Genomic DNA, 17,878 nt, shown 5'->3' on the forward strand with positions numbered 1-17,878 from the left:
AGGCAGACCAAGTGCCTCGAGAAGGTCCGAGAATTCTTGAAGAAACAGAAGTGTTCAGCGAGGGAGTGGATGAGTTTACTGGGAACTCTCTCCTCGCTCGAACAGTTTGTCTCTTTGGGGAGACTGCACCTCAGACCTCTTCAACACTTCCTATCGAAGGTGTGGAACAGGAAGACACAGGAAGACTCCTTTTCCTTCCCCATTCCAGCAGAAGTCAAGGATCATCTGATTTGGTGGCTGGATCCAGCTTTGTTAGGAGAAGGGATCTCCCTGTACAAGAAGAACCCAGACCTAGTGTTGTTCTCAGACGCGTCGGAGTCAGGATGGGGAGCAACACTAGGAAGCAAGGAGGTCTCAGGCTCTTGGGAAAAGAGTCAGATCGGATGGCACATCAACAGAAGAGAGTTGATGGCCATTCTGTTAGGGCTAAAGGCCTTCAAAGACTCAGTGTCAGGGAAGATAGTGGAGGTCAACTCGAACAACACCACGGCTCTAACTTACATCAGGAAGCAAGGGGGAACTCAGTCTCTGTCTCTGTTCGAAACAGCAAGGGAGCTCCTTCTATGGTCGAAGGAAAACAAGATAGAACTGTTAACAAGATTCGTACAGGGACAGAGGAATGTAAGAGTAGACATGCTCAGCAGGAAAGGGCAAGTTCTTCCCACAGAATGGACCCTCAACCAGCAGGTCTGTCAGAGTCTCTGGAAGTTATGGGGGAGACCTTTAATAGACCTTTTTGCCTCCAACCAGAACAAGAGGGATCCCATGCGTTCCCCCTGTTCAAGATCATCAATCTGGTAGTCAGGAAATTCGCTCTCCTCGAATCAGGACAAATGATCCTGGTAGCTCCATTCTGGCCAACAAGAGAATGGTTCACGGAAGTGGTGGACATGTTGGTGGACTTCCCAAGAAGCCTTCCTGCAAGTCCAAAGCTTCTCAAACAACCCCACTGCGAGAGGTATCATCAAAACCCCCTCGCTCTCAAACTGACTGCCTTCAGACTATCGAGAAGCTTGTCAGAGCTAGAGGATTTTCGGCGCGGGCTGCAAAAGCTATCGCCAGAGCGGGAAGGGTCTACCAATCTAAGTGGGAAACGTTTAGAGCTTGGTGTAGGCAGCACAAAGTTTGCTCAACCACTACCTCTGTGAGTCAAATTGCGGATTTTTTGTTATCCCTCAGACAGGATGCTAAACTGGCAGTATCCACGATTAAAGGGTATAGGAGTATGCTCTCAGCTGTCTGTAGGCATAGAGGCTTAGATTTGTCTCAAAATAAAGACTTGCAAGACCTCGTGAAGTCTTTTGAGACAACTAAGCAGGCTCAGTTAAGGCCCCACTCTTGGAACCTGGATGTGGTTCTGAAGTTTCTATGCACCAAGAAGTTCGAACCCATCTCGCAAGCTTCTCAGAGATGCTACGAAGAAAACCCTCTTTCTCATGGCTCTGGCCACAGCTAAAAGGGTCAGCGAGGTTCATGCTATTGAGAAACAAGTGGGCTTCAATCAGAATGGAGCGGTATGTGCTTTAAGGATTGACTTCCTCGCCAAGAACGAGAATCCATCAAAACCCTGACCGAGGACTTTTGAGGTCCCTAACCTCACTAATCTAGTGGGTCAAGAGCAGGAGAGACTCCTCTGTCCAGTTAGAGCCCTTAGAGCTTATTTGTCTCACACTAAGAACGTTAGAGGCGCATCTAACTCCTTATGGTGCTCAGTGAAAGATCCGCTAAAACCCCTTTCAAAGAATGCTTTGTCATTTTTCCTGAGGGAGACTATAAGAGAAGCTCACCTCTTGTGTGAGGAAGAGCACTTCGGCCTTTTGAAAGTACGGGCTCATGAAGTGAGAGCTATTGCTACTTCGTTGGCATATCGTAAAAATATGTCAGTTAGGCAAATTATGGATGCAACGTTCTGGAGAGGCAACTCTGTGTTCGCCTCTCATTACCTCAGAGAGGTAAGAGTGGATTATGAAAGGTGTTACACTTTGGGCCCATACATAGCTATGGCTTCTGTATTAGGCAAAGGAGTCACTACCTCCCCTCAACCTTAGCTTTTGTATACCTGTGTGTGGGTTGGTGTTTTTACGGTTGTCTGAGGACGTCGACTTGTGGTACAGTACCCTCAGTCTAGATAGATAGTTATATCTATTCTGCAAGGTTAGGTGGTTAGTTTTCGTAAGGTTGCAGTTTTTAATGTAAGGGGCGAAGGTAGTTCTGAAGTCTAGTCAAGTTGTTGGTCTCACCCCGTTGACAGACTCGATTGAGTTGTTTTCAGCATGAGAGGTCCACTCCTGGCTGACACTCCTAAGGGAAAGCAACTCTAGAGGCAGGAACCTTTGAAGTCAGCTACTTTAGCAGGTAAGGAATCAAGGTGTTTTTTCTCCTACAACATTTTGTTGTTTCCCCAACGATGTTTACTGTCTGTCACCCTCCTCCAAATGTGTGAATCAGCTATATATATATATAACTGCCAGGTAAGTTCTATTCATAAAAATTGAGTTTTTATGATAAAACAAAGTCTTATGAATACTTACCTGGCAGTTATATATATATATTTTAAGGCCCACCCACCTCCCCTCAGGAGACAGGTCGGGCAAAGATGATCTGAGGAACAGAAAACGGGAATGATTCCAAGTACCACCCTGTAAGGGTTGTTAACCACCTAACCGCACAACCACCACACGGCGGTTGCCGCGATTTTTGAAAAATTCTGCCGAACGTCAGAGACTAACTGCCAGGTAAGTATTCATAAAACTTTGTTTTATCATAAAAACTCATTTTTTCTGTGCAATTGATAAAGAGACAGCCCTATACAGAGTTAAAGAAACATCATCAATTCTAAAATCCGGATGCTGAGGAGCCACTGTCCTTGGCCTACTTACAGTGAAGTTTGTTGTGGAATCTAATTATTTTCAATTTACACCACACACTACAATGGAACCATAAGCACAAGGATTTGAATACAATTCACAGGTAGTGTTGGTACATTTTTGCCTCTTCACTGCTTGTTAGTTATACAGTACTGTATTGTAACTCTTAATCTTTTGGAATTTTAATCATGATCACAATTTATTATTGAGATTCTATCATCCCCACATTTTTATATAAAATATTCATAATAACTCACTTATCCAACACCATTTGTTATCCCCAAAGCTGGTCTTGTGGATTGATAATATTATTCGAAACACTAATCAAATTATCTTCTGTTACTCAGTGGAATTGCCAAGGGCTTAGAAGTACCCTAAATGGGAGTAGTTGAATATAATGATCCATGGAATCTCTCCCTGTTTTGTATTCCATTGAAGGTAATTATGGGGTAATTAAAATAGTCCTTGCCTGGAAGGTTATCTGTTGCCACATTGGTTCATACTTATGGTTCATTATGATATCCCACATGAATTATATTCTTGTTCAATAATAGCACATTCTTGACAGAAAATACTTTATTTATTATCTATTTTCACTCCCTGATGATGTGTTTTGCACTATTTCATTTTACTGGTGCTAGTAAAACTTTTAATGTAGATGTTTTGTGACAAGTATTTAAACTTAGGGAACAACATAACATAAGGATGATCCTACTGACTATACGGCTCACAAAATCAATCTTTGAATTGCATGCCTTGCCACATGTTGAACATGTTAAATGTTATTTCATGCGGTAACTTCTTGTCAAATGTGTTGCTGCTGCCTTTTTACAGGGAATAAATGAAAAATGTAGGATAGTGATAGGTTTCCGGATGTGGTACTGATAGTCCTACTATCCTTGCCACACGTTGGATGCATTTGATGAGGATTTTTGACAGCATGCAGTTCTTGTCTGATGTATCATTGCTGCCATTTTAGGGGAAGATGTGCTGTGCAATGCTCCTCTTAGTCAGTAACTCTAGTTTTGGTGCACGTTCTCATTTCCATACCATTAATAGCGAGGGTTTCAAGGTTACTTATCTTGGTTTTTTTTTTTTTGTTAATATATATATATAAAGTTGTTTTGGAAGTCGTTTATCAGGCATATGAATCAGATGACCAAGCCAGCGTAGTTGGTGTTTTTTTTAGCATAGTTTCGATGTTTGCACATTTTGTTTGTTCTAGATTTCTTGAGTGTGGATTTGATCTTCCCAGGAAAAGCCCAAAATTTTATGCTAATAGCAGTAAGAACTCTCAATGATTTTTAACCTGTTTTGAAAAGAAAAAATAATTTTTAATATGTACACAATTTAAATTGAGGAAAAGCTTCCCAGGGTGTTTTTGAAGAAGAATTGTTCAAATCCATGGAAAATTGCGCTTTCTAAAGAAACTCCTAAAGGTAGTAAAGCTGCAAAAGCTACTTGGTCTGCTACCATCCATAGGTAGTTTCTTTCAAGAGAAAAAAAAATTTGTTCCCCTACTAACAACCCTTCCGTTATTTATGTGGATATTCTTTCAGCGGCAGCTGGAGGTAGCCATTAGACTTTTAAGTGCGAGGTGGCAACCCTGCCTAACTGCTTAGTGGGTTGGCAGGGTGCTGGGGGTTACCCAGCCGCCTCTATATATACTCTCAGAGCAGTGAGAGACATCACTTTTCCTTTTGGCCAAGTAGTGATTGGACGTGTCCGCTCTCCTCCTGACTGTCATTGGACTCCTTAATTTGTTTGCTTTCTCTTTTCAGGTGTGCGTGTCCTTCTTCTACGATCGCCTTCATCATGCGAACGTGTCCAGGGCAAGAGGATGCCACGTGCGGGACCTTCATGTCGTCATTGGAGACTGACCTGCACTGTGTCCTGCTTGTCCAGGGCATCGTTGCAAGCAGGGCTCGCCCTGCGCAGTGTAGGGAGTGGTCTGCCTCTCATTGTGAGAGGTTTGGAAGGCGCAGGAAGAAGGCTAAGCGCGATCGTTCTCGCTTAAGGGCGATTAGGACATTCTTTTTCTGGCATCCCCAAATCGCTTTTCAAAGGTCCTTCTCGCGCTCGCGCTCTCGAGGGACGCACGAGCAGGAACGCAGATCACTCATCTTCCGGGCAACCCCAGGGTACTTGGGGAGTTGTTGCTTCCCCTAGAGGAGCACCTTCTCCTCCAGCCACTGGCGAGCCTTTTTCCCTTGCAGATTTATTCAAGGTGTGGTTGTCCTTTGGGATTTCGGGACCCCCTTCGAAGGAGGAGCTGCTGTGCCGCCTTCAGTGTGGTGCCACAAGGGAATCGTCTCCTGAGCTGCTGACATCTTACGCTCTGGAGATGTGTGAGGTCCATCCGTAGCCTTCCCCTGGCCCTTCCATGCGTGTATGAGGTGATTGTTCACGTTCGCCTCGCCAACGCAACGACCCCTTGCTGACAACGAACCCTCTCCACAACCTGGGACCTTGTCGTCCTTTAATCTGCATCCCTCTGTTTCTTCCTACAGGAACCCTTAGGTTGCAAATGATGATCTTCCGGGAGTCGGCGGCGACGATCGGAAGATCATAATGACTGTAGGTCATCATGATCAGGGCCTTCTTCTCCTGGAAGACGCTCACACTTTGGAGCTTCGCGCTTACGAGACCGTAGGTCTCAACGCTCTCTTCAGAGACGTTCCTCTTCAGGAGGACGAGTCTCACGATCGCGATCTTCACGATGAACAAGACAAGTCTAGATCCAGGTCCAGCCGCTCAGGTTCTAGATCGTCCAGATCTAGATCAAGGGGCCGGTACTCGCGTTTGCGGGGACGACGCTTGCGAGGTTTTCGTTCACAAGAGCGACGTGCCCGTTCGCGAGGCCGACGCTCGCGTTCCCGAGATAGATACTCGCGACATTCTGGAACAAGAGCTAGACGCTCACATTCACAAACCTGGTGTTCACGCTCAGGGTATAGGCATTCCTCGTCTAGAGGTAGAGGTAGGCGTACACGCAGCCCATCAGCGTGTAGCCCCTCAATCACCAAAATCCTCAGACCAAACCTAACAATGAGCAAGACCACTCCTCACCCAGGTGTCCAGCTAAACCCTCGGTGCTTTTCTAAGCTTGGGGAGTCTTTGCTAAGCGTTGGCCTGCCCGACGCTTGGAGACATGTTCTGATGCGCCGCGTTCTCCTTCCAGAGTATTCACTCTGCGAAGGCCTCCTCTACCAACTTCGTTGGTCGTAAGTGGTCCCCTGGGGCAGCAGAAAGTCGTTAGACCTTCCTCTTCATCGGTGGCTCCTAGAGCTCCTGTCCGTCGACGTGTGATTCTTGTGATTTCGCGCGCGAATCTCTTGAATTCGCTAGCAAATCAGCGAATTTCACGCGTATGCTACGAGTGGAAGTGTCGGGATTGCGAGCAAGTGCGGACCCAACACCTTCTGTGTCTTCCACCTCCAGCGGAAGACCAATACCCTTTCCAGAAGGGTTTAGGGAGCCACCGAATAAGTTTGCAAACGTTCCGATTAGTCCGGACCTGTCTCCGCGTCCTCGGGAACGTATTCCTCTGCCTCAGAGGTTGTCTCTTACGCCAGCTATTCATCCTTTTAGGGTTTTCCCTCAGATGACGTTTGCCTAGGCATTCCCAAGGTGGACTTAGAGACTCTGAGCTTTCTCAATGGGCATCGACCTTCATGGCTGATATCTGAAAGATGTTGAATTTGGATCCTGCAGCACCACAACCGCCAACTGTTTCAGTCAGGGTTACCCCTAGGATACCTTGAGGGCCCTCGTCGAGTTCGTCGATTGGGAGTGGGGACCATGGAAGGAAGTCGACATCTGAGAGAGCTTGCAAATCGCCTCCACCACGATCGCGAGCTGAAGGCCAAGCCCCTGCAGACTCGTATTTGGCTAATTTGCCTTTCACACTGGTGATAACAAAAGAGATCATTACGAGGAGGCAGAGGAGACGGATGAGAAGCGTAACCCCTCCCTACGCTGATATCCTCCAATCTAGGACGAGCAGGGACTTAGGCTCGGCCAGGGAAATCAATATCCATCCCTTTAACCCTCAGGATATCGAGGTAGTGCGTCCGGACCAGCGACTGGTTTCTGTTCCTCTTCCAGAGGAAAAGCCTCCTGCTTCTAAGGCCACGGTCTCGTCCAAGTCCTCAATGACCTCGCAGGTTCCCCCTCCTAAGAATGAGAACCGTACCATGCGAAGGGAGTCGAGGGACTAAAACAAAGCCGAAGAACGCTGTGGCTAGGGCAGCTAGGGAGGCTGAGGCACAGACGTGATCCGTGGTGGCTGGCCCATCCACTGCTTCAGTTGATGACCCTGACCTACCCCAGGCTTTGGAAGTAAGTCTGGAGGTGGACCACCCCTTAGACTTGGAGGATGAATATCTTCCAAAGGGGGCCAGTCCAAACTATCACTCCAAACAAGAGAGGAAAGAGTCGGAACATACCCTTTGATAGGTCCTCCCGTTTGAGGGGCATTAACAGGCTATCAACTCCTGGTTCCACCATCTTGGAAGAGAAGGAAATGGTTCCTGATGCTCTCTTGGAGACCCAGAAGCCTTCCAGGTCTAGTGCAGCTTTGTCCTGGTCCAAAGGCCTAACAGTTGCCAAGAGGAAAGCTATCTCCCAGATAGCTGATAATTCCAGTTCCTTGAGGGTGGGTTCATCCTCTCAGTGTCTGCCACTTCCTTTTGTGTTACAAAGGAGGTACTATGAGATCGAAGGTGAACCACATTTCACCGTGACCCTCGACCCTTCGATAGTCTCTCTTACGAAGGGCATTCTCACTCAGACCCTCTTCTCTCTGACGGCCTCACTTTCGGTGTTCGAACTTCTAAACATGATAGAGGCGTGAAGTATGACATGAAGGCTGCTTCATGGCGGGATCTATGGTTGGGATCTCTCAGCTTCATAGTTTGCTCCTATGACTTTGCTTTGCTTTGCTTTGATGGCTGCTTTTCTGGTCCCATACAGCAGGGGAACCCCACTCTCTACAGGACCTCCCCTGTCGTTTTACCTTGTTCGTTTACAGTATTTATCTTTTCAAGTCGCATATTGTTCATTTACTGTTAAATCGTCACTGTCAAAAGACTCATGAAATAAGAGTCTTCAGTTTCCTCTTGAAAGCCTTAATGTCTTTAATCATTCGAATGTTTCGTGGGAGCTTATTATATTGTCTCGGGGCCGCATCTTTAAAGGCTCTGTAGCCCAAAGTGGACATAAATCTAGGTTCTAACAGTTTGAAGCCTTCTGTAACTATTCTCGTGTCGACACGATTTGTTGGCTGCGCAATATGTAGCAATTCTCCTAAGTATTTTGGACGCCCGGTTCTGATAACTTGGTGGGTTATTGTGCATATTTTAAATTCAATTCTCGCTTTAATCGGCAGCCAGTGTAAATCAATTAGTAAAGGGGTGACCCTTTCTCTATGTGGGACACCTTTTATCAGTCTTGCTCCTCTGTTTACTGTATTTTGTTTTGTAATTTCCTAAGTTGCACTTTTGGTAAATTGTAGTAGATAGAGTTGCACTAGTCAATCCTGGTAATAACACAGTTTATCACAAGTTTCTTAACAGAATTTTCGGCCAGGTACTTTTTTATAAACGCAATATTTCTTAGATGATAACCAGCACTTTTTATTACATTATTTATTTGGGCATTTAGAGACAGGTTACAGTCAAGAAATACACCTAGATCTCGAACTTTACTAGATATCGGCACCGAGTCCTTATTTATGTTCATTTGAATATCACCTAAGTTTCTCACGCTGTGTCTCTTGCCTCTTGCCTACCACCAGGAATTCAGTTTTGTTCTCATTTAATTTTAGTTGTTTAAATGTCATCCATTCTCTAACACTATCAAAGATTCGGTTTAGAGTTTCAGTAGTGTCATGCATATCATTTATGGAGAAGTAGAATTGTATGTCATCTGCAAATAGTTTAAACTTCACGCCATGCCTTTGTAGCATTTTCGATAGACCAATAGTATAGATGCAGAATAAGATTGGGCCAGGTACACTCCCCTGGGGTACCCCTCTATTTAAGAGTTCATATGATGAACAAGAGTTTCCAATTTTTACACAGTAATTTCTACCAACCAAGTAGTCTTTTAGGTATTCGAAAGCTTGATCTTCAATGCCGATGGACCGTAGATCATTTAGTAGCAGTTCATGCACAACTGTATCAAAAGCAGCACTTAGATCGAGCAATATTAAAATACCACTTTTATTTTCATCCATCATTTCTAGCATATCATTTACAATAGTGCAGATGGCTGTCTCTATAGTTTTCTGTAAGCAGATTGGTTGTCAGGCAAAGCTTCTATTACTTCCAAGTGGCTGACTAATAGTTCAAGAATTACATATTCAAGCACTTTTGAGACAAAGGATAGATTTGAAATAGGTCAATACGAGCTTAATTCCTGGTAGTCCAGTACATTTTTCAGAACTGGTGTGACTATAGCCATTTTCTCAGATTTAGGAAACTTACATTCATCAATGCTTGCAATTGCTGTTCTCATTATTATTATTTTGGCTAGACTAGAAAAGTCTCTCTCTCTAATTACTTCTGATATTGGCATAGGATTGATCGCGCAGTTTGTTTTCTTTGCTCTCTCTATAATTTTGGTGATGTCATCTTGTGTTATGTTGTTAAATCATATTAATCTTACCTGGGGTATCATTAATCTGATGTTGAGTATTTACAAATGATCTGGTTATGTTTTCAATTTTGTTTTTAAAGACTAGAAAATTATTTGCTAGTTCCTGGTCACTGTATCCATCAGCTAGCATCTTTTCTTTTACATTTCCCAGTACACCTTTCAGGAGACAAAATAACTTATATATGTCTGTTGCTGCTTCTAGGATCTTTCTCTTATAGTATTCACTTTTTTTCCTTCTTAGTAGGTAGTTATATTGACACGCAGCAGTTTTGTATTCTACCCAAGTACTTTGTTTTTAACCTATTCCACTTTCTTCACGTCTTTTTTCCCTCTTTTTTTACCAAAGTCTCTCCATCAAACCAAGGAGATTGGTCTTTTACAGTTATAGTCTTTTCCATCGGTGGGCACATGGTATCATATTCACTTTTACTCACTTCATTGTAAGTGGGCATAAGACAGTTAGCACACTTACCTCCTAACATATGATGGTCATCATGATCACAGGGAATGTTGATAGCATCATTTATTTTCTTTATAACTTTTTCAATAAATACGGTAGGAGAAAAATTTGATTTATGTCTAAAGTTTATTTTCTTTACTAATGCATGTTTCTGTAGAGGTAGACTAAACGTAATAAGTTTGTGTACCGGGGAGATAGTATATTTCTCTTCAACTTTTATATCAGATATAATATTATTCATGTCATCACTTATAATTAAGTCTAGCGTATGACCAGTTAAAGTAGTTATGCAGTCGACATTATTCAATAGTCGATATGATTCTAGTAACTCACTAAATGCCAAAGCATCAGGATTTGATGCGTCATCCATCCAAAAATTGAAGTCTTCACAGATAACTAATTCGTTTTTTTCCATGATAATCATCTCAATGAGAGCACCGAATTCTTCAAAAAAGATACTAGAGTTTGTTCTAGGAGGTTTATAGATTGTTACAAAGGATATTCTTGTCAAAGGAGTCGACCAGGAAGACGTTGGAGTCCTTCCTATTATCAGGTACTCGGACTCTTGAGTTCCTTTCACACCCCGTTGTCAACCTGTGGGCGAATGCCATACAGTACTCAAGAGGAAGGACACAGCCATAAGACGATTCCACAAACAGGTGCTGAAAGTGGAGGTCTCTTGGTTGAGGAACTCTACTCTCAAGGTTTCTTCTCTCTTTGTTCCAGAGGAGCTAGAGAGGGCTGCTGAGAGATGGAGGAAATTGTCCGATTCTCTCCTCCATAGGGCGATTTTATCTCAGGCCTAAGGTAGACTTTCCCAGACTTCTCGGCCTCAGCAAGCTCCTTCTTCTAACCAGTCAACTCCTAGGTCCTCGGGACCTGTTAAGGTGTCTAAGCACCCTTTTCAGCCCAAGACGGAAGGACAACAAGTCCTTCAGAGGAAGGAAGGAAGGGCGGTGGCCGAGGCAGCCACTCCCGCTGGGAATGGCATTCCTCACCACCTACTACCTGTGGGGGGACGCCTACAGCGCCGCTGGCAGAGGTAGTAGCTTCTCGGGGCAGATTCCTGGATGGCCGAGGTGATCGCCCTTGGGTATCGCGTCCCGTTCATTCAATCTCTCCCTCCTCTTGACTCGGGATCCAGTGCATCTCTTCTTCTATGCGAAAGGATCTGCAAAGGAGCTTGCCCTCAAGGCCAAAGTCCAGACCATGCTTCAGAAAGGTGCTCTCCAAGAGATAGTGGTCGGGTCTCCAGGCTTTTACTGTACAGTCGGATTTTTCTGGTGAAAAAGACGACGGGAGGCTGGAGACCAGTCGTCGATCTCTCGCCTCTGAACAAGTTTGTCCAACATGCTCAGTTCAGAATGGAGACAGCAGACACGGTCATCCAGGGGATTTCATGTGCACACTTGATCTGAGAGACGCTTACTTCCAGATCCTAATACACATGTCTTCAAGGAAGTACTTACTTAAGGTTCATTCACTAAGGGAAGATTTACCAGTTCAAGGTCCTCTGCTTCGGTCTCGCGACAGCCCCTCAGGTGTTTACCAGGGGGTTCACCGTAGTGGCATCCGTCTTCTCAGATATCTAGACAACTGGCTGATATTAGCAGACTCGGAGACGAGCTTCTCGAGTTTTGTCAGGATCTGGGGGTCCTGATAAATCGCGAGAAGTCATCACTGCAACCTTCACAGAGACTGGTATACCTCGGAATGATCATAGCCACCATCCTAAACAAGGTCTTTCCATCAGACAAAAGAGTACACAGGCTGCAGGTGCTCCCTTCCTCAGGAAAGAAGTTCTTCCGGCCTCCCGTTGGCAGAGTCTGCTATGCCATCTAACCTCTCTCTCATCCGCCTAGTTCCAAATGGCTGTCTAAGGATAAGATCCCTGCAATGGCAGCTGAAGTCCTTGTGGAATCAACACTCTGATCCACCGGACGCCCAAGTTCCGATAACTCAGGAGCAGGTAACGGATTTGAATTGGTGTATGGCAGATGAAAACCTTCGGAAAGGCCGAACCCTCGCTGTTCCCCCTCCGAATTTGATGTTCTTCACAGATGCATCATACGATCTCCGGCCTTTGGTCAAGATCAGAAAGGTACCAGCACATAAATCTGTTAAGAGATGAGAGCAGCCTACCTAGCTCTTCATCAGTTCCAACAGTTGCTGGCAGGTCGCTCTGTGGTGTTGATGAGCGAAAACACCACAATAGTGGCTTACATTAACAAACGGGGCGGTACCTTTTCGCAGCTCCATGCCATCTTGCAGTAAAGATCCTCTGATGGTCGGAAGAACATTTGGTGGCTCTATCGGCTTGCTTCATTCCCGGCAATAGGAATGTGCTCGCAGACAATCTGAGCAGAGCGACTCAGATAGTTGGCTCTGAATGGTCTTTGAATCACCAGATAGCCCGCAAGTCCTGACTTTGTGGGGTTCCCCAACTGTAGACCTGTTCGAAACATCTCTGAGCAGCAAGCTCCCGCTGTACTGTTCTCCAGTCCCAGACCCTCAGGGTCTATGGCAAGATGCATTCCAACCTCGGTGGGACAACATTGACGTGTACGCCTTTCCCCCGTTTTGTCTTGTTAGAAGACTGCTCAACTAGTCCAGTGCATCCAAAGATCTATTGATGGCCATTGTAGCTCCGCTATGGTTTCACACAGAGTGGTTCCCAGACCTCCTGCAACTTCTCGCAGATCATCCAAGAGAACTCCCTCCACTACCAGATCTATTTAAACAGCCACACGCAAACATCTTCTACAAGACTGTGAAGTCGCTTCTCCTTCACGTGTGGGGGGGGGGGTCTTGATAGGAGGATCATTAAGAACACAGTGTCCTCCTGGATACGCTAAGTGGTCGAAAGAGCCCTAGCACCAGATCCTCCTCAGGCTCGTCTACCTACAGCTCACGATGCCATAGAAACTGGTACTTCCCCGGCTTTTAAATGCAACTTTAACGTGTCGCAGGTCCTCCAGGCTGGTGTGTGGAAAAGACAGACCACATTCCACAGCACATTACCTCTAAGATATGACCTACAGGAGGCTCGATACATTTACTGTTGGGCCTGTGCTGGCTGCTCAAAGGGGAGTTTAAGATACCTCAGACTACTGAATGGACAAGTAGCAGTTGGTTGAAGGCATTGGTTACCCGGGTTAAGACTGGGGTGATTGAGAAGAATGTCTGGCTTTCCTTCCTTCCTCTTCCCCTCTCTTGGGGTACAGCGCCACCTCTGAAAGCTGGCTTCAACCTCTGCAGGTAATTATCACTTCCCTTTTGTAGCCTAGTATACGTTGGGTTGTTTTTCCTATTTAAAAACCCAGACATTTTCATACAAATAACAACCTTTATTTTACTACTGTAAATTGTACAGCCTGCGAATACTCACTTTGTATATTTCAGCAAGCTGTCAAAGATGACAGTCACTAGGCAAAACCGGGTCAATGTCCATGCCAGATCTAGGACTTCCATCCACCTAAGAGTGAGTCATCCACATAAACAACGGAAGGTTTGTTAGTAGGGGAACAAATGACAAATTAGGAGATAATTTGTATTTTTCCCTATCTAATACAAACCTAGTTATTTATATAAATTGGCACGCCATCACCTGTACCCCCAGAAGCCCTGCCTGCAATAAAAAGTGACGTCTCTCACTTCCGTGAGAGAGAGAGAGAGAGAGAGAGAGAGAGAGAGAGAGAGAGAGAGGGGGGGGGGCAGCTGGGTACCCCCCAGCCACCCCCTGCCTACCCGCTAAGCAGTTGGGCAGAGTTGCCACCTCGCACTTAAAAGTTTAACGGCTATCTTCAGCTGCCGCTGAAAGAGTATCCACATAAATAACTCCAGGTTTGTATTACATAGGGAAAAATACAAATTATCTCTGAATTTGTCATATTAAGTTGTGCAAACAAGGGTCAGACAGCAAATTGATTACTTCTATGCGGTTATCCCTTGATGGGATCCTTCAAGTACTGTATTTTACCAAAGATAGAGTAATACTTCAAGATATTTGTAGCAAAAAAAAAAAAAATTTATTTGTTACATCTGGTAAATACCTAATTGTAGTTTATAGGGAATGTAGTAACATCAATTCAAATTCAAAAGGAAATCTAGTTGAAAATTTTTATTGATTATAACTGTTTAAACATGTTCTGTAGTTTTAGTTAGTTTTTATAGCATGCTAATCTTATTATTTTTTTTTCTATAGAAGCTTTTAGTTGTTACTTGCTCTGAATATTCATTGCACCATTAATACTGTTGACTTTATAGAAGGTATAGAGGCTCCACTCCCCGTATCAACAAAATTATCTTCCTTAAAAAAAGGAAGTGAATGAATCATATTGCCCCACAAATAAAACAAAAGGTTCCCTAACAAATGAGAATCCACAAATTGGATTTTTTTTTTCTAGAATTATAACCATTTAAAGTAATACACAGAAAAACAGATTTTTAACAAGGTTAAATATAGTCTCACACTTGCATCTAAAACTCTTTTGTATATTTTTAGGTACAAGATGCCCAGGCAGTTATGCGTATTTACACCATACACAAAAAGGAATGGGACAGGCTTAAGAAAAAGGTTTACCAGAAACCAACCAAGAAAAATGTAAAGACAAATCCAGAGTGAAAACGGTAGATCTTCATTACGGTGATGTACATGTAACGTGAATAAAATATTAATAAGGTAAAATAGACTTATTGTTTTCTGGATTGTCCAATACTTGGTTGCACAAACCCATCCTTCAAAAAATTGCCTCAACTATTCAATATGTTACACCAAGAATAAAATAAATAAGACTGCATCCCCTTGGACCTTTGATTTTATAAATATTATTTTTACAATCCAAGCTGCAAGCAGAGTTGTTCCTATGTGGCATAAAAAGCCTTGTTCTTAATTATGGAGATTGATTCACCGTGTCAGTCGTTGAAGTTGGATAACAAGCGGTTATCCAGCTGATAAGGGTGCGAGCTTTGACCCTGTTTCCATACATCACCCACACAGTCCTGCAGCCAGCCCCGACTCTCATCAAAGGTAAAGGTGCTAGTAAATTTGTCAATTATTTCTATTTTTCACTGTAGTACAGTACGGTATTAATTTTTCATTATTTCTGTTAGGTGTCATAAATTGTTCAATAATTCCCAGTACAAAAGTTTTAGAATCTATGGAATGGATCAAGTGAATTTCCTCTTTGGAGAAAAATTGCTTTTGAATATAAGTTTGTTCCAACACGGAGTACTTACCTCAAACTACTTTCTTAGGAGTATCTGGGATTCTTCTCCCAACTGACCAGAATTTTGTGTAGTTTCCCCTATCCCTCTTTGGCGGATGGATACTCGCCCTGAGGCGACCCGGGTCAGCGAGAGCGTGGGGCTAGGTCTCGGTCACCAGTAAGCTTCTGGTCGCGGCGTGATTAACATCTCGCCGCTCTCTCACATCCCGTGCGACCCTTTGTGTCCCCACGTGGTTACCGCGTGTTTACCGATTCCCTTGTATCCTTTCATCCACCTCTTTCCCCTGTGTTCTTGTGTTGCTTGGTGCCTTTGTGTTCTATTATGGATCACCAACGTCGTTGCCCCGGGCCTAATGCCGGTAAATCGTATGGTGCATTTCTCTCCAAACCGGAGGTTGATCCGCATACCCTGTGTTCGTCGTGCAGGGGTAGTGTATGTTCCCGTCCGCCACGTGTCCGGAGTGCGAGTCCTGGTCTGAAATCCAGTGGGCCTTGTACGGGATAAAGAAGAAGGCGGCGTCCAAGAGATCTCCTAAGAAGGCGTGCACCGCCTCGCCCTTGGCTTTGCCCACGGCTCTGTCGGAGAGAGGTTCCCCTCCACCTTCCCCTACCCAGAATAGGGGACGAGGTACGTCCGTTGTAAGGAAGCGGCCCATTGCCGCTCCCCATGAGTCTGATGTTCCTGATGTGGGGGATGTTGTTTCTTCGCAGGCGTGGGGGGGGGGGGGGGCGGGAGTGTGCTCTGGAAACGAGGTTCTGATGCCTACAGGGCCCGTCTCAACCGAAGACCCGGTGTGGGGGAAGACTACTCCGGCCCCTTCCCCCGCATCGTGGCTATGTGTTTCAGGTACTTCAGCGCCCGGGGGAGAAGCGGACAAGGAGAGACCGCCGACAGGTTCGTCGGACCCCGACTCCATTGCGAGGACGGCACCTAGGACGCCCTTCAGGTCGCCGATGCGGCAAGAAGAGTTTGGCGGCTGGTTCGCTTCCAGGAAGAATATACGGACTCCACCGGCGCCGTCGTCGACGCTCCCGCCCGACTTTATGCAGCCGTTCACGCCGGTGAAACAGCACGTGGACCCTACATCAGCATCGGAGGTCTCGGAGGACTCGGCGAGCTCTTCTTCCTCCTCGTCATCCTCTTCACCATCCTCCTCGAAAGATTCCGATCCCCGGGAGTCGAGAAAGAAGCGGAAGAGGTCCCGGAGGAGGAGGTCTCGCTCCCGATCAGCCCCGTCCAGGAAACGTGCAAGGACCTCCAAGAGGAAACACAAGAAAGGGCGTTCGTCCAGAGATAAGTGGGTCCATGTGACTATTCCCCGCAGCCAACTCACCCCGCTCCAGGCTCATCCGGGTGGCTCCCTAGAGCCGCTTCTTCGCCCTCGCGACACGGGGCCTCCAGTCGGTCCGCCCGTCGCCCGAGGCCGTCGGCACAAGTCGGCTTCGCCAAGCTCAAGCCCGCGAAAGCACTGGCTCCATCCGCCCAGCGGAGAGCCGCTCCTTCGGCCCGGCAGCATGGCCCCTATTCCCGGTTCCACGGCAGCTCTACCCAAGCGCCCTCAGCAACCGGAAGTTCATCGTAGGCACCCGACTCCATGGAGCTCCGCGGGAAGGGGTAGACCCATGACGGCTACCTCCGTCTCAGCGGATCCACCCGTACTGGAAGTTACCGTGCCATTGGTACGGCGGGAGAGAGAGGACCTAGCCTCCCACGTGGCTCCATCCGTGCCCGACGCAGAAGATCAGGTAGCGGAAGGTCTAATAGGAGGGGGAGAGTGCTCGGCAGATGACGTCTCCTCCTACAGAAAGGTGCTGGCGCTGATCAGGCGGCACCACAGGCTAGACGACCCGAAACCCTCGACAGAGCAGGCCTGGCTCTCGGGTCTGGGCAGGTTAGTAGACAACCCTGTCCAACAAAAGCCGTCTCTAACCCTTCCTCTAGAGCCGGACGTTAAATTGGGGATGGACCATGTCAACAGATACGTCGCGGGTCAAGCGGACTCCCTCAGGGCCCAAGGGTCCTTCAAGCTGTTTCCATGCCTAAGAACGCAGAAACGATTTTACGTCCCGGACGGGCGGCGCGGGTCCCCCCGTAGTCGAAGCGGCAATAGCCACGATTAACCAGGGCTTCCTCTGCCCCAGTGTGTTTTTCCCCAGGGGAGGCTGCGATGATGGAGGACACGGCCCAGGACATAGTCTTGGCTGGACTGGTGGACCTCTACCCTAGTAGGTTTCCAGTTGTCTCATGATCTCTCAGTGCCGGAAAATCAAACATTACTTCAAGAACTGATCCGCTCCGGGGGAAGGCAATGAAGTTCCTCACCTTCCAGTCCCTCACGCAGGCAGCCAACTGGGTCCTACGGAAGAGAGACACTCCTCAATAAACTGATCCGTAGGCTACCTGAGAGGGAGGCGAAGTGCCTGAGAAACTCCCCGGTGTGGGACGACTCCGTCTTCCCCCTGAAGGCAGTGGAGGAAGCGATGGAGAGAGTGAGAAAAATCAAGGAAACAGGAGAGTCCAGGCCCCCAGCGACAAGACGTCCTACGCACAGAAGAGTTGCTCTAGACGGTCCCCACTCCTCATCAGCTCAACCCAGATGAGATTCCCCTTCGGCTTCCTGGCGGCAAGCCTCACGGCCCCCTCGTAGGGGAAGCACGACTCC

At 46.3% G+C, this 17,878-nt stretch overlaps 1 protein-coding gene across 2 annotated transcripts in view; it reads left to right on the plus strand.

The window, feature by feature from the left end:
• The window catches only part of LOC137658556 (uncharacterized), a 52,595-nt gene that overhangs the window by 25,423 nt on the left and 9,294 nt on the right, over positions 1–17,878 (plus strand). The window contains exon 7 of one of the 2 annotated variants that reach the window (XR_011047366.1): positions 14,492–14,668. Coding sequence is in view for 1 of the 2 variants with exons in the window: in XM_068393441.1 (XP_068249542.1) it covers positions 14,492–14,611 (120 nt within the window). In the remaining variant the exon portion in view is untranslated. Of the gene's footprint in view, positions 1–14,491; positions 14,675–17,878 lie in introns of those variants that run through there. The other variant, XM_068393441.1, reaches the window with a different exon arrangement.

Source organism: Palaemon carinicauda, chromosome 19 (assembly GCF_036898095.1).
Source record: "Palaemon carinicauda isolate YSFRI2023 chromosome 19, ASM3689809v2, whole genome shotgun sequence".
Lineage (NCBI taxonomy): Eukaryota > Metazoa > Arthropoda > Malacostraca > Decapoda > Palaemonidae > Palaemon > Palaemon carinicauda.